Source organism: Uranotaenia lowii, chromosome 2, assembly GCF_029784155.1.
Source record: "Uranotaenia lowii strain MFRU-FL chromosome 2, ASM2978415v1, whole genome shotgun sequence".
Lineage (NCBI taxonomy): Eukaryota > Metazoa > Arthropoda > Insecta > Diptera > Culicidae > Uranotaenia > Uranotaenia lowii.
In genome coordinates this window covers 26,084,178-26,111,677 of record NC_073692.1, presented here as the reverse complement: position 1 = coordinate 26,111,677, position 27,500 = coordinate 26,084,178, and the positions used below count along the sequence as shown (strand labels likewise).

At 34.0% G+C, this 27,500-nt stretch overlaps 1 protein-coding gene across 1 annotated transcript; it reads left to right on the top strand.

The window, feature by feature from the left end:
• The first annotated feature begins 4,106 nt into the window (after nucleotides 1-4,106).
• On the top strand, nucleotides 4,107-13,070 carry LOC129748627 (uncharacterized). Its single transcript, XM_055743289.1, has 5 exons — nucleotides 4,107-4,366; nucleotides 11,965-12,099; nucleotides 12,156-12,335; nucleotides 12,411-12,564; nucleotides 12,624-13,070. The coding sequence occupies exons 1-5, from the start codon at nucleotides 4,156-4,158 to the stop codon at nucleotides 13,006-13,008; spliced, it is 1,065 nt and encodes a 354-aa protein (XP_055599264.1). The 5' UTR covers nucleotides 4,107-4,155; the 3' UTR covers nucleotides 13,009-13,070.
• The last annotated feature ends 14,430 nt before the right edge of the window (nucleotides 13,071-27,500 follow it).

The window sequence follows — 27,500 nt, the reverse complement described above, 5'->3', positions numbered from 1 at the left end:
TAACGACATGAAGAAGTCTCAAACAGCGAAAACCATGTACAGAGTTCGAAAAAACTAATGACAAGACTTTGAAATTAAAAAGAAAACTAACATTATTCCCTGAAATAATAAGGCGAATTGAACTGAAAAACCTTCACAAAAAAACAAATACTCTACATTGAAATTGAAACAGAGCATTCAAAATTTAATTATTGTTACAAAAATAACAAAATACAGCTTGAACTCAAAAATAAAAAACAAAAATGAAAAAAAATAACAAACTTGAAAAATTGTCAAAATCACAATGCTAACCAAATTGATAAAATTGCAACAATAGAAGTGCAATAAGACAATAAAATTCTGCAATTTCAAATTTGTAGATTTAGCCTTCATTGATTTTTTTTTCCATATTTGTCAATTCTGTCATTTTTATAAGTAAGGTACACCGGGGCAAGTGCAAACGTTCATCTTTTCTCTGTTACAAAAAAAGTAAAAAATATTTCTTCTTCTAGAAATTGTTGTTTAGACCCAAACAAACAATCTGACATAGATAAACTAAACTTTCTTTAAATTTTTCACTAAAAACACGGCACTGTTTGATCACACACGAATTCAAGTACGTACTAGACATGAACAGTGTGTTTATGTTTTGCATATTTTGGCTACAAAAAAGGGCAATCAAATCCGAATTTTCGTTAAAAGGTGAGTGTTTGAGACCGATATTCAAGTGAAAGCAGAAAATGTATGATAAATTTTCATTACACCCCGAAAGTTGTGAGAATAATATTCGCTCTTGTCAACCCACACTGTGGGGCAAGTGCAAACGACACTACCGGGGTAAGTGCAAACGCACCTTTAAGCCATGCAACATCAGTCATTTCAGAAAATTCATCACCAAAATGGTTCAGCATTATATTAAAATGGTCAGAAGGGGTATCCAGAGTGTTGTATCGCAAGCGGATGTTCGAAATTCCTTAATGCATTAGTAAATGAAGGTCTTTTGCTTAAAACAACAGTCACCAAAAATGGAGTTCCAAAAAGTTATCAATATTGCAAGAAAACAGCAAACATATTAATCAAAGTTGATAAAACATACCGGAACATGTATTCAATTCATTTTAAGACCGATACACTGACTCATCTGTGAATTAGTTTGGAAAAATAACTGCGTTTGAAATTTTGAAATTTTTTCACAAAAGCACCGTTACTTTTTACCAACATTTTTTAATTTTTCACTGCCAACGGGAATTTGTTGAGAACTATTTTAGTGATGCAACGAACGATAATTGATAATTTTTGAACATATACATATTTTTCTAGGACATGTGAAAGTTGAACTATGGTGAAAATCGTTTGCACTTGCCCCGGTGTACCTTAGTCGATTTTGTCTTTACAGAACTTTTTTTTTCTCATTTTGTCATATATTTTTGGTAATTTTGTTAGTTTTGTTATTTCGGTCATTTTTGTAAATTTTGTCAAGTCATTTTTGCCATATTTGCTTATTTTTTTTATTTTTGTCGTTTTGGCCATTTTGACAATTTTTTTCTTGTATTAAACAAAACAAAAATGACGCAAATACAAAAAATTTAAACTGAAACAGAGCATTAAAATTTTAACTCTCGCGTATGCTTTCATTCCGTCGTATGAAACAAAATGTAAACAAAAGTTTTATTACGAAAAAATACAAAAACTGACATATACTTGTCGCAGCTTTTTTCCATTTAGAATATTTGTAGCCTGGACCACATATTCTTTATGTGAAATACAAATTTTAAAGTTGATTTGATAATTTTTGCAGCAGTTTTCTGTGAATTCGTAAGATGTTTCATGCGACGTAATGTAAGCTCACGCGAGAATTATTGTTACAAAAATAAGAAAAACAACTAGAACTTAAAAAAAAAAAACAAAACAAAAATGAAAAACAACAAACTTAAAAAAAAAAGCAAAAATGACAAAATGACCAAAATTACAATATAACCAAATTGATAAAAATTGCAAGACTAACAATTTCTTAATTTTTTTAATTTTACCATTTGTTTGAAATTGTAGTTTTCCCCTTATTGTTTTTTTTTTTCATATTTGTCATTTCTATCATTTTTATATTAGTCGAATTTGGCTTTACTGACTTTTTTTTTCTCATTTTGTCATACTTATGTTAATTTTGTCAGTTTTGTTATTTCGACCATTTTTGTTAGTTTTGTCATGTTTGCTAATTTTGTTTTTTTCAGGTTTTTTCGTTTTGGTAATTTTGACCATTTTTCATATAGTCAATTTTGTCTGCTTTGACTATGTTTGCATTTTAATCCTGTTTGTCATTTTTATCATTCATGTCTATTTATCATTTTAGTGATTTTGATATTTTTTGTTGTTATTGCAATTTTCTCAATTTTTTCCTTTTTTTCTTGAAAATTTTGTAATTTTTGGCATTCATTAGTTTTTGTTTGGTAAATTAGTAATTTTTTGTAATTTCTGTAGTTTTTGTCGTTTTACCTTTTTTGTAGTTTTTACAATTTTTTGTCGTTTTCATCATTTATCCACTTTTGTCATTTTTGTTTTTGATTTTTTCTTTATTTTTGTCATTTCTGCTCTATTTTTTTAATTTGGCTTTATTGACAAGTATTGAATAACGACATTGTTGTCATTTTTATAATTTTTGTCATTAGGTTCGAACCTAATTTTAGCATTTTGTAAATTTTGTTATTTTTATAATTTTTTTTTTTTTTAAATATTTTAAATGTTTTATCATTAATGCTATTTTTGTTATTTTTTTGTCATTTTTGATATTTTTATCGATTTTCTCTCTTTGATATTTTTTGTGTTCATTCCATTCTTTTTTTTTTTTTTGATTTCGTACCTACATAATTTTCGTCAATTTGGTCTAATTCTGATTTTCTAACTGTTATTATTTTACGATTTTTTTTTTTGATTTTGTTAAATTTTGACATTTTTATCATTTTGTTGTTTTTGTCAATATCGAGGAATTCCGTTATTTTTGTCCTTTTTGTAGAATTTGGTCATTTTTTTAGGGTTTGTTTTATAATAGTTTATCTTGTGTGTTTTTGATTGTCGTTTGGTTTTGTACGCATTAATTAAAGATGTTAATTTTCATCTGATTTGAATTTTTGTTTTAAACACATCCAGCTGAAATCCAATCTAATCCTCGCACAATGACAATAACCGGAAGCTGGAGGATTTGGCGGAAAGCCGGGAAATAATTTCACAACAGTTCGTCAACATCCGAGGAGACAACTTAGTGAATTGCTTGCGGAAGCTTAAAATCCACCCATCTGCCTGCCACCCATCCAGGCAGCGCTTTGAGCCTTCAATTTCATCAGTGAGACCTAATGTAAAAGCTCAAAAAGAAAGCCCAAGACGACGGACGTCTTCAAACATACGTATTACACCGACTGAACCAAGCCACGCGGTGGGCATCGCAGGCAATGAGACTGAGCTCCTATCCAATCTGCTCTTCAGACCGGGCAGAGTAAGAAGAAGCATCAGTGGCAGCCACTGGATTCTTCAATTGTTTTTCTATTAGCCGTGGATTAGCTTAATCCAGGGGAGAAATAAATTTTTATTTCCCTTCCAGGGTGGCTTCCATCTAAATTCTACACGCTGCTTCTGCTGATGGAATCTTCACTTGCCTGGTGGAGCCAGCGTGTGAAATGCGGCATATCTTGATCAAACGCATGCGTTCAGTCGGTGTGGGGAAATTTTTTGGGGAAAACGGAAACCGTTCCTGCGGCAAACACGTTGAAGGCAGATTTTCAAAATTAACAGCGGTGTTCAGTGTCTCAAAATTTGAAAATTTTTGTGAAGAGCAACAATACGGACTGAAGTCTACAAGTTTATTTTTTGATTTATAAATTTGGGTAGAAAAAAAATATTACGGGGAAGATTGATTTCCGTATTATGGATGAATCTGGCTCAAAATATTCAAATCTGAAATCTTGGTTCAGAAATGTAAGCTTGAGAACCTGCCGAAAACAGGAACCTCCGGCAAGACAAATCATAGCAATTATTTAACGTCTTCCGTTATGCTGACATTTCGACTTCAAGAGAGCTGTTGAAACTTCCTTATAAGAAGTGTCCATGGTCAGTGAGACAGGTTCACTTCCAGTTCGGGTCGCTTCCGATGTGGTCGTTTGCGTGGAGAAGTAGTGAACTTTCGGAAGTATGTTTCTGATTTTGAAACTGCTGCTGGTGGCGCGTGTTGTGTTCGGCGGGAGATCCTTCGATGGGATTATTGCCAACGGTCGTCCGGATCCGCAGGAACTGATCGGTCCGGATGCTCTGCTGGCCCGTTTGGATAGGCTGCTGGATGCCTGTATAGTTAATTATGAAGATCTGACCACGGATTTGCTGCTGGGGATAGCGATTGCAAACGGTGAATAAAGGATATACGTTAAGAAAACGAGAAGTGTTTAACGCCGGAACGTTTGTTTCACTCTCTGGAGCCACCTTTTCGGAACGTTTATATTAATATTCCAATATGTGTTGTGAACCTTCTTGGTTGAATAATTCTACTGAATGAAAGCAATCGAAAGATTCCCTTTAATTAGACCACGGTACCGTAAAGGAAATCTCCCGATTGCTTTGATTCAGCATATTAAGGAGTGTATTCGAAAAAGTACAAAAAGGAAATTGAGGAAATTTTCAGAAAAGCTGCTTAGTAAGAGCAAGTTCACTGGTGTTGGGTAAAAGTGATAGAAATTTTGACATTTTGAAAATTTTACAAAGCAAAAATGCTTTCAAGATCTTTGGCAGTCAGCCGTATGTGATAGAAATATTGCTATTTTTGCATCACAGCATGCGAAACTACTACACGTGTTGTTAAAAAACTTGAAGGCCACAGATCTTGAAAATGGTTTTGCATGGCAAAATTTTCAAAATGTGCTAAAAGTGACTAAATTTCTACCACTTTCCCCCAACACCAGTGAACTTGCTCTAATAATGTTTACATTTGGAAATTATTGTGACGTTGTGTGTATTTCGACTTCAATTTTTGGGCACTACGTGCGCCATCTATAATGTATACTTTAAACCAACCTTTTTCTAAATATAGGGTATTTTTGATAACGTTTTCTGTTTCCTGAAACTTGACCTTCAAATAGCTCAAAATTTTGAATTCAATGGACCTTTTGTGGGACCTTTTCAATTGCTATGCAGGGAAAACGGTCGCATTTGTATATTTAACCGGTATTTCTTTGTATATTTAGCCATTCATCGTGTCAATCCATCCAGACGTTACTTGTTAACGAAAAGTTTTTGGCTGGAAACCTCCATCCAGTTGCTCACAAACGAGTTCCTTTTACTATCCATTACGATATATTTCATAATTATTCTTCGCTAGCGGTCCGAATATTTTGCGCAAGATTTGACAACCGTATTTCGTTTATTTTACCGGTGGGTAGTATTTTTTACCTTGTAAATGTTATGTCAGGCCTGTTTATAAGTCAGCTAGACAATTCAGAAAAAAATTATCTTTTTGTCAATTCCTAAAAGAAAGTTTACGAAATGCGTTAGATAAAACCTCTCATATTCCTAAACTTCTTGAAATCAAGCATCTTCACCTTTATTTAAATTTTAGCTCACTTTTAGATCCTCTAGGACTCCTTCAATGATTAACCTTATGAACTTTGGTCGAATAGTTTATTTACAGCTGTTTTTTGGACTCCCACTGGGACTTTCTTGGATCTTTCTCGATACTGGCAAAAAATTGTCACGTTATCCAAACATACGGGAAAATTGCTTCACCTTGCAAAAATAAATAAAGTTGGTTTAACCTTTTGATGCAAACTGTAGGTTAAAAAACACTAAGAACAAGTTCACTGGTGTTGGGAAAAGGGGGAGAAATTTTGTCACTTTGAGCAAGTTCACTGGTGTTGGGAAAAAGTGGTAGAAATTTTGACATTTTGAAAATTTTACCATGCAAAAATGTTTTCAAGATCTTGGGGCGTTGTATTTTTTACAACACTGTTTCTATTTCAGTCGTATGTGATAGAAAAATTGCTATTTTTGCATCACAGCATGCGAAAATACAACACGTGTTGAAAAAAAAACTAGAAGTCCACAGATCTTGAAAATGTTTTTGCATGGAAAAATTTTCAAAATGGGCCGTAAGTGTCAAAACTTCTATCACTTTTTCTCAACACCAGTGAACTTGCTCTTACCATGCACTTGCACATGCACTTTACCATGCAAAAACATTTTCAAGATCTGTGGCTTTCAAGTTTTTTAACAACACGTGTTGTAGTTTCGCATGCTGTGATGCAGAAATAACAATATTTCTATCACATACGACTGAAATAGAAACAGTTTTGTAAAAAAATACAACGCCTCAAGTTCTTCAAAACATTTCTTTGTATGGTAAAATTTTCATAATGTCACAATTTCTACCACTTTTCCCAACACCAGTGAACTTGCTCTAAGGCTGGTAAAATATAAATTTCTTCTTTTGTCACCCCCCCCTTCGAAATTTTCCAAAACCACGAAGGGGGGAATAAATAAAGTTTAAAGTATTTTATGTAAATTTGGAAAAAAAATTCAAACATCCCAACGATAACAACAATAGAAAACTTATAATAGTGGCAGTTGTGTGTTATTTCATTTTTTGTATTCATGATTTTATTGAATTTTTCGTTAAAAAAATAACTTGATTTATCGGTTTTGTGCAATTACATAGTATGCAATTTTGTTGTATACAAGCTTTCGTGCAATTTATTCCAATTTATTTGTGTTCACATTATTTTTTATTATCCCCCTCTTGCGATGCTCCAACTCCGAGTGACAAAATAAGGATTTGAAATTTGTTCCGGCCTAATTGAAATCCAAATATCTCAGAAACGGGTAAACACGTTTGAGTTACATATTCACAAAAAATATTTAAAAGATTAAGAGAAATTGATCCATGGTATTTATGTTATTATATTTGAATGAAGTTGTGAGATATCTAGAATGTATACAAAAAAATGCATGAATAAAATTCACTTGTCTGCTGAGTCGATCTTCATGAGTTCGAGTCGAAGATTTAACTTCGAACACTGTTGTACCGGATAAGATTTCCAATGACTGACCAATAGACCGCTGCAAGCTTTGTACGAAAATTTCAAGTTTATACTTTTTTAAACCTCCCATAACTTTTTTTAAGATGTTTTTACTGCCACAAACAACATTACGAATTTTGGAGGTGATTCATTCAGTCTTGATTTAGCACAACGAGTTTTAATTTTATATGGAAATTTCTATGGGAAAACCAAATTTTTCTTTCAAAAATCACCTGAAAGTTCAAAAAGATATATCTTTGGAATTCTAAATATTTTTTGATTCTTGCACTACATTTCATGTAAACAAACCTTAAACCTAACTTTTATCCCAGAAAAGAAAAACGATAAAGAATAATTTCAATATATATTTTTTAAATTTTAGCGTTTTTGACTGCTCAATTAAAAGCTGATTAACCGAAGGATGAAAATAAAAAATCACTATGAAAAGCCACTAAATTTGTTGACTTATTTAAACTAGACAAAAACATTTTTTTTGCTTAGTTTGTAATTTATGTTCACCTCATTATGGATCCGATCTAGAGTTTGACATGCCCGTCCTAAAATGAGATTTTCAATCGATTGGAATTAAAACACGATAAATGTGGCTCCAGAGAGGTTTACATTGGTTGCCATAAAGAGACTTTCCTAAAATCAGCATCCACTCAAACGCTCAAATATAATTGACTTTTATTGAAAGAATCACATCTCGTTCCGAACCACAATTTAATCAGTTGCATGATTACACGAGGCTACAAAATTTACATTTTACCAAAGTAATGTTCCGAAAATCACTCATATTCACAGAGCCATGCTTTACTACAATCAGCGGCAAAAGAATCATAGCAGTCGATTTTTCCTTCGATTTGCCACGTGACGAAAAGCAACGGTAGCTAGCGATGGGGCATAGTATATATATTTTTGTGTCTAGTTAGTGTTGATGTTCGACATATGTTCAACTGAAAATTTAACCATGCGCGTATCACAGCACTCGAAGTATAAATTTTCTAGCTTGAAACGAATCCTGATTGCTTTTCTTGAGCGATTTTCGGAACAAAGTACAAAAAAATTAAAATCTAATATTTACTAATTTTGGGAAGTTCATTTAAAAAATGTGATAAATTATTTTTCCTATCATCTCTAGTTTTCTAGATAACTTTTGAAAATGGCTAAAAATTCATCAAACAAATTTCTGCACTTTTTCGCCTAAGTTATAAGGTTTTATACACTGATAAACTTTTCCGAAGACCACGAGCAATTTTAACTTATAAGAAAAAAGTAACAGAAGTTTGCTTTTTGCTAATTTTTTCCAATTGAGCAAAATATGGGAATTATAATTAAATTTTCAAGAAAATTTACACCGAATTAAATTTATGATATTTTTTAAACCTATAAGTCAAATCGTTTCGCTGTCTTTCACGAAGTTGTTAAATAAGTTAAAATCTTTAATATCCAGTTGATATTATCAACTATCAACTACACAAAGGCTTTCTTGAATGATGTCAGAAATAGTTGTAATCTTATCTATTCAAGTTTCTTAAAATTGTAAAATTTATTTTTTCAAAGCGTTGTATCTTTTAAAAGAAAAATACCTAGGCAAAGCTGAATCCTGGATTGAATGAATGGTAATAAATTGATCCAAAGTCACTTTTAGTTTTCATGTAGGTTTATGCAGGCATTGTTAGGTTAGGTTATGTTAGGCATGGTTAGGTTAGGTTTCAGCTCAATCGGACTTGATTTTGGGGTGCCTCAAAACGCTCGCTCAAAGTCACGATTTTTATACCCTCAAAAAATCACCAAAGTGGGAACCAAGGCAAATCGGAAAAATCGAAATTTGAATTTGGATGCCAAATGACTTAGAAATGCATAAAACGTTGAGATCTGGTGTTATCTTGCTTTTTTTTTGTTAAATATCGACTTTCCGGTACTTAGTCGTTTTTCGAAAAACGAATGGTTTTCCGAAAAAAGTCATATAAAGTGGATTTTTGACCAATTTTTTTTACTCGAAATAACACCAGATCTTGAAGTTTCATGCATTTCTAAGTCATTTGACACATTCCATCCCGAAACCGCTTTTCCGGACTTTTCTGCACTGTTATCTTTCTAGAAGTCAACCAATTTACTTGAAAATGAAGAAAATTTTAGGTAATGGTCGCAAATTGAATTTCCATTAAAATAATATTATTTTGTTATTTAAAAATTTAAGTTATTTTTGTTGTGATCGATTACTTTTGTGACGTGAACTCACGCTCGAATTGACCATTTTTGACTTCAGTACACACTACTTTGATTTCTTGTTCTCTCTGTGGGAATAGAATATCTGTGTCTTCGAATGAGTTGTAGAAAAACAATTGTCTACAATTTGATTACCTTTTCGATTGAACAACAACGAACGATGAAATGCTTATTTGAAGTTGTGACGTGAATTCACTCAGTTTAAACAGAAGGGTAATCAACTGAATTCACGTCACGAAATATAAAATTATACTGAACCATTCTTTAAAGCCTTCAAATTTTATGTGCACTTCCAAAAACGATATTTTGTTGTTCCGACTTTTCCAATAATAAATTTTCAGTACAGACCCCGTTCGTTTTTGGCAACATTCGATTTTAGAACATGTGCCAAGATCGAACGGTTTTAGAAACAATACCTTTTAGTTTTCGTTATAACAGTACCAATTTAATTTAGACAAACCCCAAAAATACGTTTTTATGTTCTTAAATGGTGATCAAATGCAACAGTATTAACAATTTTTTTTAAACTTTATAAAGTACTCAAAAATGACAAAAAGATGAAAAGTCAAAAAGTTTAAAAATAAATTCAAACAAAAGACTGAAAATGACAAAAAACAACTAAAAAATGATGAAGAATGACAAAAACAGCAAATATGACAAATGAAAACAAACATTATAAAATAAAACAAGAATAGTGCAAAATGCATTAAAAACATGATGAAAAATATAAGAAATTACTACAAATGGTCGGAAATTGACTAAGAATAACGTTTATGATAATAATAATATAGGAGAGTGGGGAATCATGGGCCACTTTTTTTCGTTGTTTCATAACTTCTATATTATAAAAAATAAATTAAAAATTAAAAATGGTATGGTTTTCTACATTTTCATGGTATCATAAGGTATTTTTTTAAAAATTTTAAAAAGTTATTTTCCCCAAATTCTGACTGTTTGAAAAAAAAGCAATATTTTTTGGATTTTGAAAAATGGTAGGGAATCGTGGGCCACCAAATCCAAATTGACCAAATAACATGCAAAGTTTATGAGTGTATGCAACACTGTGATTTCCTAATTCATTTCGTTATTTAAAAGCAATTTCAGATAGTGAAATAAAAAAGAGAGCTGTGTATGATCGCATAGATTCCAAAACCTGGCTCGCGAACGAATTTCTTATATAGGATAGACAAAATATTTTTCATAACTCTTCATTTGGCATAAGAAAACTTTACAGATAGGAAAAACGTATTTTAAGTACTGAATGTGTATAAAAACATAAAAATATAGGTGATTCAAGATGTGTGGCCCACGATTCCCCACAAGCTATGATTTGCAAATTGGTTGCGTTTGGGTGACTTATTGATGTTTCATCAAAAATTCCTTTTCCACGTGAAAGATCATGACAAAACTAAGATCATAAGCGTATGAGCATATTTTTGTTATGCACTTTAGGTTCCCCATCGATGAAATTAGCGGGTGTTTTTTTAATTATGTAACTAAATTTTTCTAACTTTTTTTAGCTTGATAAATAAAAGAAGCATATGATGCGTATTTCGGTCAACAACATATAGGAATATATGCTCACGCAAAGCGACGACGATGACAGTTGGTTTGAAATTTTTATCTCAACACACATCTGAGATATTAAAAGTGGCCCACGTTTCCCCACTCTCCCCTAGTTATTTTGAAAAATAACTGAAAAAAAAGTTGAGAAAAAAACTGTTCGATTTTGGCAACACAAAATGTACGGGCGTGTTGCCAAAATCGAACGGGGTCTGTATTTTCACCTACATTTTTCCTTATTTTTATTGGCACTTGAATAGCAACATATTGAGGGATCATACGTTAAAATTACTACTTCATTCAAAGATTCACCAAACAAAAAAATATTTTTTTACAATCTTTTTGTATTTTTATTTAAAAATAACGAACTTGTTGAAAAATCCACTCAATTATATTAGATTTGTAAAAATCCGACCATCTGGAGTGTCGAAACAGCCTTCAGAGCATATTTTCCATTTAATTTACAAAAATTTAATTTCGTGACGTGACACTCAACCGATTTCTATAAAATTTCGTGCTTTAGAATCGTCCTATCATTTTCAAAAAAGATCTCATTTTTTATGTAAGAAAATGTCAGTTTTCTAGCAAAATTAAAAAGTTCCCTTTTTTGGTGACGTGAATTCACTCATTTGCGATTGTTTTTGTTCCCTTTTCAAAACAACCACATTGAATATAAACAAATTATTTTTTCTACAAAATGAAGCAGTGTTTTTGGCTTCAAAACTTCAATTTTTTTTTCTTCTCTTTTTTCCGATGGTTCTGTGTGATTTGAATTATCAAAACTATATACAAGTTTGAAATTTTTTGATACGCGAACGGATAAAAAACACTTTTGAGCGTTACAAGCGTGTGGAATGTGTCATTTGGCATCAACATTCAAATTGTGATTTTTCCGATTTCCTTTAGTCCCCTTGAGCGATTTGAGGCACACCTAAACCAATTGAGTTGAAATTTGGCACAGGGCAGTTTTTTGGGACAATCTACAAAATGTATTTGGTCGGTTTTCAAAATCGATCTGAAATGTTTCCCATTTAGTTTGATTTCCTTCCTGATATCCTTACATACATATCTTGAATAGACCAACATCTCATATGCAAAACGGTAATGAACAACAATTCATTCACTTTTCTTTTTTCATCAACAGGACAACTCCAAACAATACTGGCTGAATCCGAGCTTCCCAATCGGCCGTTTATCGAAGCGTTGCAACGAAAATGTGCATACGTTGAGAGCCGCTTGGACAGCATTTTTTCGTTTCCTAGTGGAGCCAATGCTGTTGGTAAGACTAATTGCTTTTTCAACATTTTTTTTAATCATGAAATTCAATCTTTCAAGTGAGTAAACTTCTGATCGATTCACATTTCTGGCGTGAGTCACCCGGCGATGACGGTAGTCCGGCATCAAATGATTTGCATCTGTCGGAAAGCGGGCCAAAGCCAAAGTTCTCTCGGAAGGCTTTAAGGAACTATCTACAAGTTCTAGATGTGGACGCGGCACCCAGCGAGCTGCAATCGGGTAGAAATTTTCCTATTTACAAAGCATTTCATCAATCAGTGTGAAATAATTGTTTGCAATTTGTTTTACAAACAGATCAATGCTTATCGGAACTGCTCGTTAATGAGTCGGAAAATGAGTATAATGCGTCAGCAGGAGCAAAGTTCGGCAAAATGTTGCACCTGAGCCAGGAATGTAATGCGGCCATGTCCGTGAGACGGCGATCTTACGGTTATCATCTGACTCATAAGTAAGTTTAATTAGCTAATAAAATTTATGGTTGTTCTAACTATATTTTTTTGCTTTCAGATTACTGTTCTATATCATTCTGGCTAAGCAACGGTTCGCCAATGTTGAGCTGGATTTCGTCGTTGAAACTCAGCGGCAGCTCTGTGGCCAGATGCTGCGCGAAGCCAACTTCATTACGGATCTGAACTACCCGGAGATGCTACGAGATCTTTTCATGGAACAAATTTTCCTGTGCGCCTACGCAGGCTTCGGCGAATTTCGGAACCCATCCTGGTTGGTGCAGATCGTTGGTTGGCAAAGTTCCAATGGGTGCTTCCGCTACCTTTACCATCGAGATCCGCTGCAAGATGGTTCCAACAATTTGGGTGGAGTTTGCTCGACCCATATGACCGGAGTTGGGGCTGCAGTTTTGGGACTGTTTGCGAAGCTTCAGCTAGTGGTTTGAATCTGTTTGATGAATGAATCTGCTGCCATCGATGTTCGATAAAGTTGTGTTTTTAAGCTCTAGATTTGGTTTTTATTTGGAACACGAAAGCCTATTCAAAATGGGTACAGATAATTTCAAATCATGTGCTCCTGTAATTTTCTAGCCAGTACTTTTGTAAATCTTCCGTCTGTCCAAGATAAGCACAAACGTATGTTAAATGTCCAAAGTGCTTACCGTTGTCGCAATATAGGGGATTTTTTCATTTTTACTGTCATACTGAGTCCTATCATGAGTACAGAATCAGCGTTTTTTTTTAAATATTAAATGAAACTTTATTTTTATGAAGAGATTAACCACCGTATTTTTAGTTTGTTACTTTGATTTATCGGCCTAGCGGTGAAAAGTGATGTCCTTTTTAGTAGGGACATCTTAAGATTATGATTTTTTTATATAGATGGATAGAAGGTTAGAAGAAATGAAAGATGGTGAAAATGAGCGGTTAGAGCCTACTAATGTGTGGTGGTAGATGCAACTCTATCTGTAATCTAAAAATTTGATATGTGATGGTAATGCTTCTAAACAAATTCTACCCGTTCATTTGCACCATCTTTCATTTCTTCTAACCCTCTATCCATCTATTAAAAAATAAAATAAAATTTAAAAAAATTTCATAATCTTAAGATGTCCCTACTAAAAAGGACATCAGTTTTCACCGCTAAGCCGGTAAATCAAAGTAACAAATTAAATAAAACTAAATAAGAATTGCATCAGTTTGTCCTCTGCCTCCGTCGATAGCAGATGTGTTTTCTATATCGTTATTGTGACAAAAGGCAAATGATCGTTTTTTCTAAAGTGGTGTAAGAATACCAAAGTGCTCGCAATGAGCCCATCGCCCGGGGATTTCCCCGGCAGGACTGTTCCGGAATGGCTGGACCGAGAGAACTTATGCGGTCGTTTATATTATCTAACCCTGAAAGCTAAAGACGGATACGAGCTGCCAAAAAACCCCTTCGTGATATCGCGATTTATTGCGGACCATGTCGGGACTATCGAAGGAGGTTTTATAGAACGCAAGAACAATTGGTACGTGTTGAAAGTTAGAAGCAAGGATCAAGTGAGGTTGCTCGCTAAGCTAACTCAACTCGGTAATGCAACTCCTATAGTTATTGGCCGTCATCCCCATCTAAACCAACGGAAGTTCGTTGTCACCTGTAGAGACGTTGACGGTATGTCGGATACAGAACTACTAAATGAATTGAAACCGCAAAAAATAATAGATGTCAGGCGTATAACGAAAAAAATAACTTCAGGAGTAGTAGGCACATCGACTCTTGTGCTAACTATCAACAGCACTACTATTCCAGAATTTTTAAATTTTGGTTTATTGAGAGTCCGCACCCGTCCATATTATTCACAGCCTCTTCTTTGTCGGCAATGTTTAAAATATGGTCATCCCAAAATAAAATGCCAGCAACAGACACGTACGTGTAGAAATTGCTCGAAAACACATGAAAGCGAAGAAGAAAATTGTACTCTACCTAGCTATTGCCACAATTGCTCAGGAAAGCACGCACCCATCGATAGATGCTGCCCTTTATGGATGGCAGAGACAGCGGCGATAAAAATCAGCACAGACCAAAATTTACCGATTGCTACAGCCCGAAGAATGATCCAAACAAACACCAGCAGCTCGAGCTACGCAAACGTAGCTAAACAAAACACATCCCAACTGAATGATCAAAACCGAAACGAAATTCAACCAACGCACCATCAGAAACAACAGGAGCAGAAGCAACCGCAGCAGAAGCAACAACAACAACAACAACACCGAGAAAACCAACAGCAGACTAGCCAACAAAAACGTACAAGATTGGAAAACATCACACCACCTCAACGACCATCAGCTGAAGTTTCAAAGCCGAAACAAAATGTGGATCTAGAATCGCCCCCCAGGAAACGAAACCCCATCGCTCAGACCCCACCTCCCGCGCCTTCAACCCGTGAAGGAGCGAGTGATGTTGAGGTAGTTACTGAGCCCAATTGTATGCCCCCAGGAGGAACTCGATCATCACGAAGTCGATCACGCATCGACACAAATAAGTGATTTTTTCTTCCTTCCTTTTCCCACTTCCTTTCCCCCTTCCTTTATTTTAATTATTGTAAATTGGATTCCCCGGCACATAAATACTTTAAGAAGTTTAAGGCCTTAATAAATATTTTAATTAAAAAAAAATAAATAAATAAGAATTGACTCACAGGAGAGCCCGAAGTGAAGGAACTCGAGGAATAACCACAGAATAACCATGTTGTGGACGGCTAATACCAAAGTAAGTATATGCCTCAGGCTCAGCGATCCGGCTAGCCAAGAAAACACTTTAATGAGCTTTGAAACCTCCCACGTTTATTTCGACCTCTTGACTTTAGGTTTTGGTTATGCGCACACTTGGGACAACGTCCCCCCCCCCCCCCTTTATGGCTTCTTCCTATCGCGTTTCTGCAATGGCACCACGGGTGCGTCGGTTAAACGGCCTTACTGCTTCGCAAACCTGCTGAATTAGTGGTCGTCGGGTTCAGGCAACTTCCGACACAACACTAAGATTGCTGTGAGTTGTTGGCTCCCCCAATACCGGACCAGGTTGGTTGTAGGGCGGTAGCCTCAGCTGCGTTTTAGACGGACTGACGATCTTGGGAAGCACCGGTTGCTAACCGAAGGTGGATTTAGGCGGCGTAGCGCTCCGGTGAATATGGCCGCTCCGGAAGCAGTGGCAGATAACTTTCATCATATTTGAGTATTGCATGCCATTTTAAGTATTTACTCCACTTCCATTTGGTATTGAAGTTCCCAACTCCTGTTGTTCAGCGTTGCCGTGCAGGTTGGTGCCTAGAGGTTGTGGGCCGAACTTCGACGCAGGTCGACTTCTCCACAAACAAAACTTCTTCTTGGTACATTTACCATTAACCGAGCACTAGTTACAGGTCAAACTTAAAGAAAAACAGATTTCTACGTTTTAAGCAGTTTTGGGTCATTTGGCACCGGAAAAAAAATACAATTTCCTTGAGTGCCCTTGGTGATTTTAAAGTGTATCTAAATATTCGGAACACTTTAAAAGTTATTATTTAAAAGGTATTATTGAACACTTTAAAAGTTAAGGTAACCCTAAACAAAATCGATAAAGCTAGCTGGTCTTTTTTTAATTATTTATTTGATCATTGGAATTTTAACATCTATGGGATCATTCATCCCGCCCCGGTCAGTTTTTTTGGGTTAAGTAACAAAATTTACAGGATGGATTTTTAAAAACGACATGGTTATTTTTGCTGCCACTACCAGATTTCTCGTCGAATTTGAAGAGGATCAAAAAAATTTTATTTGAGCTATATCTATATCGAATTGAACTTAAAAATAGGATTTTTTATTATCAACCCAAAACAATTTAAAAAAAGCATATGAACATTTTAAAATTTATAAATGTTTATACCGAAGTGATGTATATGCTGCCTCTATTCGCAAGTTTTTGTTCGAAGTTTGTTCCCGAAATTTTGAAAAAAATATAACCCCTGATGTGTCCCATGTGAAAAACATTCGCATATGAGTCCCATGACCAAAATTTAGCGCAAGAGCTTACAATTGAAGGAAAGGATAGGTAGCAAATGAATTAAATCAATAAGTTAATGCCTAAAACATTAATTTACGTAAAAATTGAACGTACAGTAGCAAAATGATTCCGAAGAAACCTCCCAAGTAACCAAAAGTTCCATAAAACAGGCTCTTACAAGCTTACTCAGCTTTGTTTAACGAATGAATAGCATTCTACTCAGCCTTAAATTTAAGTTCTTATCGATACTTTCAAAGTCCATAGTTGAAGCTGAGTAGAAGGCTATTCAGCCTCCACACGAGACCTCGAAAAATAAAAATTAATGAAAAAAGAATCATACTTTTCCTTGCTTTAATCCATATTGATATACCAATAATACCTATTTATTCTAATTTAATGTTGCTTTAACTGTGAATGAGTTTTACACATACTTGAAAAACTTCCCAAGCAACCAAAAGTTCCATAAAACAGTCTCTTAAAAGCTTACTCAGCCCTGCTCGAGCGCTGTATAACATTCTATTCAGCTGAAAATTTAAGTTCTTATCCACACTTTTAAGTTCTTTAATCAAAGCTGAGTAGAAGGCTACTCAGCCTTTGCAGGAAACCATCAATAAAACAGAAAAGGAAAAAAATAACGCTATCATGTATTTTTACTTAATTTGGAATCTACCATGTTCTCAAATCTGTGTAGGACTATTACATACCTCCTCTTTAAATGAATTTCAAACTTACTTTAACAACGTGTATGCTTGTAGATTTGAACCTGGACCTTCGTGGTGAGAACTGAACACGCTACCTCTGTACCATGGGCAATGCTTATATTGAACTAATTTTAAACATCAATTTAAAGTTGATTCAGGTTATCACGTTTTCAAAGTCGGCTAAATATTTAAAAAACATAAACATTTGTATTCATTAATGATCAATCAATTTCTTCCAAACCAGACTCGCACGATTCAAGAACAAACGTAAGTTTTCAAAGTTAGGTTTTGTTTTTTTGTGATATGTGTGCCTTACTTTTTCTTTAAAATTCTAATTGAAAAAAAAAAATAACTCCAAGCGGTGAATCGCGAGTTCTTATAAGAAACATCCTACAATGAAGTGCTGCTGAATCTTCAACAAGAGAAAATGAAAGCCAAATTGAGCTGGTGAAAAAGTACGATTTTTTAAGGAGTTTTATTTTGTACTGCTTCACTAACGATAATTTTGTAAATTTTAGATTCTTGATGGAAGAAAACAATCGCAATTCTTCAAAATGTATCAGGATAAAAAATTTGAAGGACGCATTATTTTCGGTTGCTCTTAGCGGAAACACAAATGCACGAAGAGATTGATGATATAAGTGCTTCCGGTCGCAAGAAACTACCTTCGGTGCCAACTAGTGACGACCTTACTCTAGGTTCTGGGGGAGCCGCTCTGCTTCTACTGTGTCAGCTTTTCGTCCAAGGAGAAAATCAAAAACAGAATGGGACGCTTTTCACGGCAGAAAATTTTCGCATTAAATATTGGGCAAAATATTAATTTCATCGGCCCACATTTCCACAGTGTCCATCGATGAGTTCCCCTTTGAAACCAGCTGTTTGTTGTATTCAATTTTTTAGTTGCTGTATGTGTCGTTGCGGTTGATGTGAGAGTTGCTTTCATCGAGGATGAAAATAAGAAGAGTCGGAATCGCTGTGGAAAACGTATAAACTTCCCAAGTAACCAAAAGTTCCGTAAAACATTCTCTTAAAAGCTTACTCAGCCCTGCTCAAGGGCTGTATAGCATTCTATTCAGCTAGAAATTTAAGTTCATATCCACACTTTCAAGTTCCATATCCAAAGCTGAGTAGAAGGCTATTCAGCCTTTGCATGAACTTTGAAAAAAAAAACAGAAAAAGGACAAAATAAAGCGTTCACATTTTTTTTTGTTATTAATCTTACAATTACCAATGAAATCTGTTTTTTTTTAAATCCTTTTCTCTAAATGAATATCATACTTACTCTAAAACTTGCTTCTTGCTTGGGGATTTGAACCTGAACCCTCCTGATGAAAGCTGAGCATGTTACCTTTGTACCATGGGCGATTCATATGGTATCGATGTTCAGAACATCAATTTAAACAAATTAAGGACTATCCCTTCTCAAAGTAGGCTTTTTACCAAAAGATAAACAAACAATCACGGAATTAGATTCAGCAAGATTTGGAATTGAGCTAACGTTAGTATAAAGTTTGATGTTATTTTTGTGAAATCTTTTTTGCACCACATTCTTTCTTCTACTTGTTTCGACAGTTTAGAAAGAAAACTTCTTAAACTATCAAACCAAGAAGAGTTACAGAAGGACTAATCAGAAGAAAATGGAAAATTTAGTGAGGATTAAAAGCAAACTGAAAAAGGAGGCAACCAACAGAAAATCGTAAGTTTTGATAAATATTTTTGTTCCTTCAGAGTGTCTATTATGTTTTATGATTTTCAGGATGCTTTCGAAGTTTTGGACAGTTTTGGAAATAAATTTATAAAACGGTTCAACTAATCGGAACGGTCCGTTGACCTAGACGGAAAACCTATGCTATCAACTGATAACCCTGTGCTTGGTCACTATCCTGCTTGATTCGACCTTATTGTTAAAGTAATTTGCAAGATGAGTCTCTCAATGAAATGATTATCACAATGCTCAAGTAGAGGAGAAAAATAACTAAAATCCAAAAACGACGTCTGATTTGAGGTTTGAAACATTAAATTGAATTCATTAATAAAAACGGTTTCTCTTAATAAAATGTTATGGGTTTTCATTTATTTTTGAAAATTAACCATTTTCTTCATTTTAAGCTTTCAGCATCTTTCTAAACTCATCTGGAGTTTAAAGTTTTATTCCTATATAATTTAAAACCTATAAATAATTCCTTTGACAGAGGAGTAATAAGGATGTAATAATAACTTCGCGAAGGAAAATTAAACGAAAAATCGGATTGTCAACGAAGAGATGTGATTTTTTGGTTCGGTTTATTAGATATAAATATTATTCAAATTTAAAACGTGAGATGAATTTTTAAGACAATCTTTAAGATTTATGACATCTTTCCATTTGGATCAAAACAATTGATTTATTTGTGGGTTTATTTCGTTGTTCGTATATTCGTAGCTCTGATTTTCTGTTATTCTTTCTTGTGCAAAATCTTAACGCTTACGTTTGCATTGAAGTTCTTTAGAAGTTCCTCATGGAACCAAAAAGTTCGTATCAAGTTCTGCATGAAACCAAAAAGTTCGTAAGAAGTCCTGCATGGAACCAAAAAATTCGTTAAAAGTTCGTAACGAAGCACAATACGCCAAATTGAATCCTGGATTTTTTAAGGTACTTGGAACGCACAAAAATGTTCCATGCTACTTTTTTAGACTTTTTATGTTCGTTCAGAAGTCCAAATCAAGCACTTTTTTTCATTTCTCTCGAGTACCTTTTATACAGCCAAATGTGAACTTTTGATGCACAAAATTAAGTATCTTTGCGACTTTTGGTTACTTGGGTTTGAAAGTAGTAAGATTGTGAATATAAATTAAATTTATAAGTTATGAATATTGCTGATGAATACCCAAGCAACCAAAAGTCGCGTTTTTACTTAACTCCGAACTCCGAAGTTCACATTTGGCTGAAAAAATGTTTTACGGGAACTTCAGGTGACTCTTGTCGCGTAAAAGTTACTCAGGAACTTCTATCGCCCTTTGAAAGGATAAACTATCGATAACGGAACTTCTAAGCGCATTCAATAGAACTACTTTCAAGAAGGTCGATAACGTTCGCGTAACATTCTAAAACGTACCATTAAGATACTTGAAGGTGTTTTGAAGAACCTATATGGGAATACTAAGCGACATGTCAAAAATGTCTTTCAAGAAGGTCGATAACGTTCGCGTAACATCCTAAAACGCACCATTAAGATACTTGAAGGTGTTTTAAAGAACCTATATGGGAATTCTAAGCGACATGTCAAAAATGGCTGTCAATTTCTTGTCATGGTATTTGTTTTGTTTATATCTGTACTGATATTTACCAAAGGAATTCAAGATTTTTTCGAATTTTTCTTATAAATTTTAAGATATTCGAATAAATTTTTGATGATGCGAATTATTGTTATTATTCATATTGTGTACTGAAAGTCCTTCAAACGACATAAGGAACAAACTATTGACCAACCTATTCAATCATCTCAAATGATATTGAGTTTAAATACTAATTATTACAATGGCAATGATCTATTGCTGGATTGGTCGAGAGGCTGGTGAGTTTCATCGCAATCTAGAGAGCAGCGGTTCAATTCCCTAGGCGTGTAAGCAGATTTTGTAATCAAAACAATATAATTAAAACCAATGAGATAGACCATGATAGACCGGCAACCTAGCAATCTGACATCTGATTGTCAGAACAATCTGTCAATCGGATTTTTTTTCGGCGCGTAGAAGTTTCTGACATTCTCTTAGAAGCTGAATAGCGTTCTCTTCAGCCACCTAAACGAACTTGAAAGTAGCTTTAAGAACTTAAATTTTGGGCTGATTAGCATTCCCTTCAGACACAAACGAGAGCTGATTAAGCTTCTGTGGAACCTTTTTAAGGGAATTCTGGTTGCTTGGGTATACATATCCTAAATTATTTATACTGTTTTATGTTCCTCCCTTCACCCATTTTTGTCATATTCACCATTGACCGAGAAAAAAAGCTTTGTTTGAGTGAAATATCTAGATAAACATGATTGATTGAACTGTTACTAGTTAAAACGATTTTGAAAAAAAAAAATCCAAGCCATGTGAAAAAATTAAATGGAAAACTTCGACAAAACTCCATGAAGAAAATTAACGTAAAACAAACCATTCTTTTATATTTTATAAATAATTTATACGTTTGCATTGAAGTTCTTTAGAAGTTCCTCATGGAACCAAAACGTTCGTAACAAGTGCTGCATGGAACCGAAAAGTTCGTAAGAAGTTCTTCATGGAACCAAAAAATTCGTAAGAAGTTCGTAACGAAGCACGATAGTCCAAATTTAATCCTGGATTTTTAAAGGTACTTAGAACGCACAAAAATGTTCTATGCTACTTTTTTAGACTTTTTATGTTCGTTCAGAAGTCCGATTCAAGCACTTATTTTCAATTCTCTCCAGGACCTTTTACTCAGCCAAATGTGAACTTTTAATGCACAAGATTAAGTATCTATGCGACTTTTGGTTACTTGGGTTGCATGCTTGAAGATTTGAACCTGAACCAACGAGGTGAGAACTGAACACGCTACCTCCGTACCATGGGCAATACTTACACAGCAAATTTTTTATTGCTGGAAACCAGCAAAATTTTGCTGGTTTTTGTCCCGCTGACTTTCCAGCAAAATTTCCAGCAATTTGAATTGCTGGAAAAGTCAGCAAACACAATTGCTGGAAAATCAGCAAAATTTAAAAAGTCATTTAGAGAAACCTACAAATGTTTGGTTTATATTAGTATGTGTTTATAATGTTATATGATTGCTTTTCCAGAAATAAAAAGAAATGAAATGCTTTTGTTCAACATAATTTATTTTATTCATGCCAAACACAAAGGTTGAACTGCAATCATCACTGCCCTTTGAGGCGGCTAAACACATGGCCCTAAATGATTTCGTGGTCTACCAGCAGCTGCGCGCACGAAGACATCCTCCAGCCGGAATTGCCAATTGATGAACTAAACCTGTAAACTTATAAAATTTCGTCAGCTTTGTTGCATTATTTTGAGCGGAACGATCTACTTACAGAATGATTCTTTGGAATAGAGTTTTTTTTATTTATCCTCACGGTCCTCACCTAACTTCCGCACTTTCTAGACTGACCTGAATTTAATATCACGGAAATAAACTAAGTCCAAATCTGGCAGATCGGATACTGATTTTCCAGCAATACGATTCGATTGCTGAAATTTCCAGCAAACCAGAGCAATTGCTGGAAAAGTCAACAAAACGAATCATGTTTGCTGGTTTCCAGCAAAAAAATTGATTGCTGAACATTTCCTGCAAAAATTTTTGCTGGAAATCGACGCAAAAATTTACAGTGTAGATAGCTGTTATTTTAAACATCAATATAAAAGAAACTTAGAATTATCGCTTTTTCAAAGCAGGCGATATTGTAAAAATGTAAACATTCGTATCTATTTACCAAAGGATGTATAATTTTTTTCCAAAACAAACTAAGAGGAATAGAAATTAAACGTGAGTAATTTATTTTTTATTTTTGTTTTTTTTTTGATTAATTTTCTAACTATCTGTTTCCAATTTTAGTTTAAAAATGGAGAGGGCTTTCATGTGATTGCTCATCAAGGTTTTTCCCAATCATGACAATCAAGATTTGCGGAACTGTTCCAAATATAGAAAAGGAATAGATAAAGTTAGATTCAAGTTGAACCTTTTGAGGAATATTGCTAACAGCTGCGAAAAGCTACCGTCGGTACTAGCCGGTAATAAATGCTCTAGGTGCTGGAGGTTTTCCAGCTTCAGCTGTTATAATAACTTCGCAATGGATAAATAAAGGACATCGGATTGTAAACAAGGAGATGTGTTTTTTTCTGTTTGTTAGATATGAATATTGTGAAAACAAAATAAAAGTGAAATATATGTTAGATTTATGCCATCTATCCATTTTGATTACAACAGTGGATTTATTTGAAAGATTAATTCGTTGTTCGTATATTCGTAGCTCTGATATTTTGTTATTCACTCTTGGGTAAAATCTTAACGCTAACGTTTGCAATGAAATTCTATAGAAGTTCCTCATGGAACCAAAAAGTTCGTATCAAGTTCTGCAAGGGACCAAAAAGTTCGTAAGAAGTTCTGTATGGAACCAAAAAATTCGTTAACTTTTCGTAACGAAGCACGATAAGCCAAAATGGATCCTGGATTATTTAAGGTACTTGCAACGCACAAAAATGTTCTATGCTACTTGTTTAGACTTTTTTTGTTCGTTCAGAATCCCAAAACAAGCACTTATTTTCATTTCTCTCGAGTACCTTTTATCCAGCCAAATGTGAACTTTTGATGCACAAAATTAAGTATCTATGCGACTTTTGGTTACTTGGGCTGGTTCTTAGTCACAAAAAACATTAATAAGACAAAAATCAACCTATGAACAACGCTCAATAGATCAGTCTCTGTTTAGGATGGTTCCTTCGTTGGTAATTTCGACGATCTAATGTGTGATCGGGTGGGTGGTACTTGAAGTGTTGTTTCGGTAACAAAATAGTAAACTTTTTTCATTACTTTTTTCTATATGCATAGAGAAATATCACTGTTTTCGTTTATAACCTAGGAAGATGATCTCGGAAGAAATCTCCTTCTTTGTTTTGAATCCAGCAGACTTTTGGTCGGTGTTATCTACGTATCCGTAACACACATTGAATTAAATGATGATGATGATGATGTCTGATAAATTCGCAGCAGTTTCACACGAATGAAAACAAAGTTTTGGAAAAAACACTGGAAAACACATCCCACTTGGCGAAAAAACCTTAATTGAAATCAGTTTGGAATCAAGATCTTTCGATAACTTTCTTCTGTCATAAAAAAGAATGGTAAACAAATAAAAAAATATGTAAGAAAAGTACTTGCCACTTGTCGATAACTTTAGCACCAGAGACTCATTTGCGAATAATCTCTGTTCGTGGGTTAAGAATATTCGCATATGAGACACATGAGTGTTTTACACGCAGCGAAAAGTAGTAGCATTGAACTAAAAAAAATACATCTTTGATTCAAAAACCTTATGTACATTGAAACAAAATCCAAATTCCTTGATTCAAGTAAATTTTATATTGAACCGAACTTTTTTCCCATAAAACCAATGTTCCAAATTTTCAAATCAAAATATTTGATTTGAATTCAAAGAATTTTTTATTCATCTCAAAATCAAAGTAAAAATTCATTGATTCAGAAGAATTTTATTTTGAACCAAAGTATTTTTTCGTCAAACAATCGACACATTTCCATTAGCTTCTGTTTGATGGACGGGTCGGCGAGAAGCTTTTCCGACAACCAGTCAGACCTATTTATTTTCTGCGGAATCTTCCTGCCGCGCAACCGCCAGACAGCACTGGAATCACGAGACGTACCCGGCGACAGCTTTGAGAGGACAAACGATAGTGGACTCTTAGGTAGGTCATTAAAAATCAATTTAATTTCAAATAAAACGTCAACTTAAAAACATTTTTCAGGGCAACCATTCATCGAAATAATTTGAAGAGGTAACTGTACCGACTGTTCCGGTCCTCCGACTTAAGACGTTGCAATCGCTTCTGGTCCGGTCCAAGGAGACTCAACATCTGGCGCCGAAACCCTTCATCGGATGTTCGGATGGAACTGTCCGTCAACAAACATCGTCTAGTAAGTACATTGTCATGCAATATATGCAAATAATTTTAATTTTTTTTAATTGCATTATTTAGTTTAATGTCGTTTTTTGAAGCTTCACAACAAGCCGTATTATCTGTTCTCCTCTTTATTTACAGATGTACCGGTTCAAGAACTCTTATCCTGTGGAAAATCGGTGATCTAAATGATGAACATGCACTTAAAGATAAATAAAATGTTTTAACCATAATTGCTTTCTTTTAATTTCCAATAGGATGAAAATTAATATGTAGTACTAGAATTTTTAGGAACAAAAAATAGAATCGAAAAACAAATGCTTTTAAATTGAAACCCAAATACCGTTGGAATAAAGGAAAATTTCATAAAATTAAACGAAAAGGTTTTTGAATCAAAAGCATTTAATTATTTGAAACAGAGAAAAAGTTTTGATTCAAAGGAAAGCATTTCTTCGAAACAAAAGAAAATGCATTTGAATAAAAGGAATTTTTATTTGTCCCAAAATCAAAGGAAAAAATCCTTTGTTTTTGCGGCACTTTCCTTTGAAACTAATTTCTATTTTTCTGCGTGTATTAAAATATCTCCGTAGTTATTAGTCAGTATTAACCCAAAAGTAAACAAAAGTATTCTTTGAAGTGTTTTCTATCCGAACTATTAATAGGTTTTGCCAACAAATGATGCATACGATTGTTTCAATGAAAACAAGTTTCAAACTTTACAAGCGTTTTTCTCGGTTTGCAGTTTTTACACATGGGACTCATATGCGAATAGGGGCAGTATGGTCTTATTCACAGTTTGGAGATAAAAAACGCCTTCAATATCATGAACCAATAAAGTTTCGCTTGATTGAAAACCCAAAATTAGATGCTGAACATTTTTCGATTTACTCTATCTATTTTTTGGAAGCAATAATAAAGCTTGCGCTGTCGATCGCCGTGATAAATTATATACCGTTGGATAGGTGAAAGGCTCATCAAAATTATATCTTAAAATCAACTGCTAGTTTTTGCTATATTTTGAATACGTTGTCTTTGAGGTACACTTTGTGACGACCTCTATTTATGGGAGTGTAAGCCATGACTCTTGAGTTTTCGTAAAGAATTTTCCGAAAATTGATTCCAGAAAAAGGTTTTCAAATTGTTTTTATTGCAATAAGTTGTGCGTGAGAGATAGGAGTTAGGTGCAAAACATTCAAAAACAAATATCTGCATATTATTCAAAGTGACAAAATTGCTGGGGCTAGTGCTTCGCCTTCAGGTTCAAACGAGCTTTTTTTCTACCAGCCGAGTGTTGCATTGGAATCGCGATGCCCTGTTTGAATCAAAGATAAGTAATCAGTTTTCATTATTAACATACCTATTTTTCGCATCATTCTATATATTTAATCAAAACATAAATCGTCAAACAAAACAGGGCAAATCAAAGTACTTAATATCTTTCATCGCAAGCCATGCAATATTTTAACGATAGAAAAATTTCTAGAATAAAACTTGTTCAAGTCTATTCACAAGAAAACTTTTCTGGTTCTACGAAATTAATTACATATGTTTAGGAGTTTTCCGGTATTACAAACTGACACCCATTTCTCATTGAATGATAAGCATAAAGTTTAATACATAACGAGGTGTGTGCATATTGTTGTTTTTCAATTCTCAGTAAACTATTTCAGATTTATTATAACATCTTTAAAAACGGTTACCTAGTACAAGTTTAAAAACATGAAAAATTTTTTTTTTGGTCTTAGTTAAAACAAAATTGTTTTAGGGAGTGAAGTATAAGAGAACTTGTAGTGGTATCCCTTATGATTTCTGATCAAATTTTAATTGAGTAGCTATTTAAAAACATAATCTGAAAGTTTCAATATGAAATCCCATGAGCTTAGGTGAATAGAATTTTAACCAAGATCGCATAACACTAGTCAAAAGTGTCTCCTGATCATATCCTTTTTACCCAATCCACACAAAAGAATTGTTTTGCTAGGATGCAGAGGTGACCTCGGTTCTAAAGCATGAATTGTTATTCTTTCAATCCTTTTTCTCTATTTTCCTTCTATTCATTGACTACTAGGACGTGGCCGGCGCCGTTATTGATGTCTAAAGAGAGAGCATCGGTTTTGTTCATTGTGGATGTGCTGTCAATCCCAGATACCATTCATTTGACCTCTGGACAAAATTGATGGCCTCGACCAAACCCCGTTTTGGCAATTATTGGAATAAAGCAAAATTTGAAAATTATTCAATTTGTTTTTTTTTTCAAATAATCTTTAACAAAATAGCTTTTCAATATTTTTACCCACTTTTGTGATTTTTAAAAGTTTATTTCAAAACAAAAAATCTATTAAATTTTAAATTTTGTTTATGATTTTGGCAACTCCTGTTAATATACGGTTCGAAAAAAATTAAATTTGAACATTCTTTTTGTGTAAATCCGTGTAAACATATGGCGATCACGATCTGGAACAAACATAAGTGCATAAAACAATTTGCACAAAATTATGAGTATCAGTTTTTAGAAACAGTAAACATATTTGGATATTTCCTTTGAAGTCAAAATAAGATTAAAATG

What these genes read in the sequence shown, in the direction of transcription:
- LOC129748627 (XM_055743289.1), top strand. Translation starts at nt 4,156, where the DNA reads ATGTTTCTGATTTTGAAACTGCTGCTGGTGGCGCGTGTTGTGTTCGGC. An exon ending in GGGGATAGCGATTGCAAACG is followed by an intron (nt 4,367 to 11,964) that starts GTGAATAAAGGA and finishes TTTCATCAACAG; the next exon opens with GACAACTCCAAACAATACTG. An exon ending in ACCCAGCGAGCTGCAATCGG is followed by an intron (nt 12,336 to 12,410) that starts GTAGAAATTTTC and finishes TTTTACAAACAG; the next exon opens with ATCAATGCTTATCGGAACTG.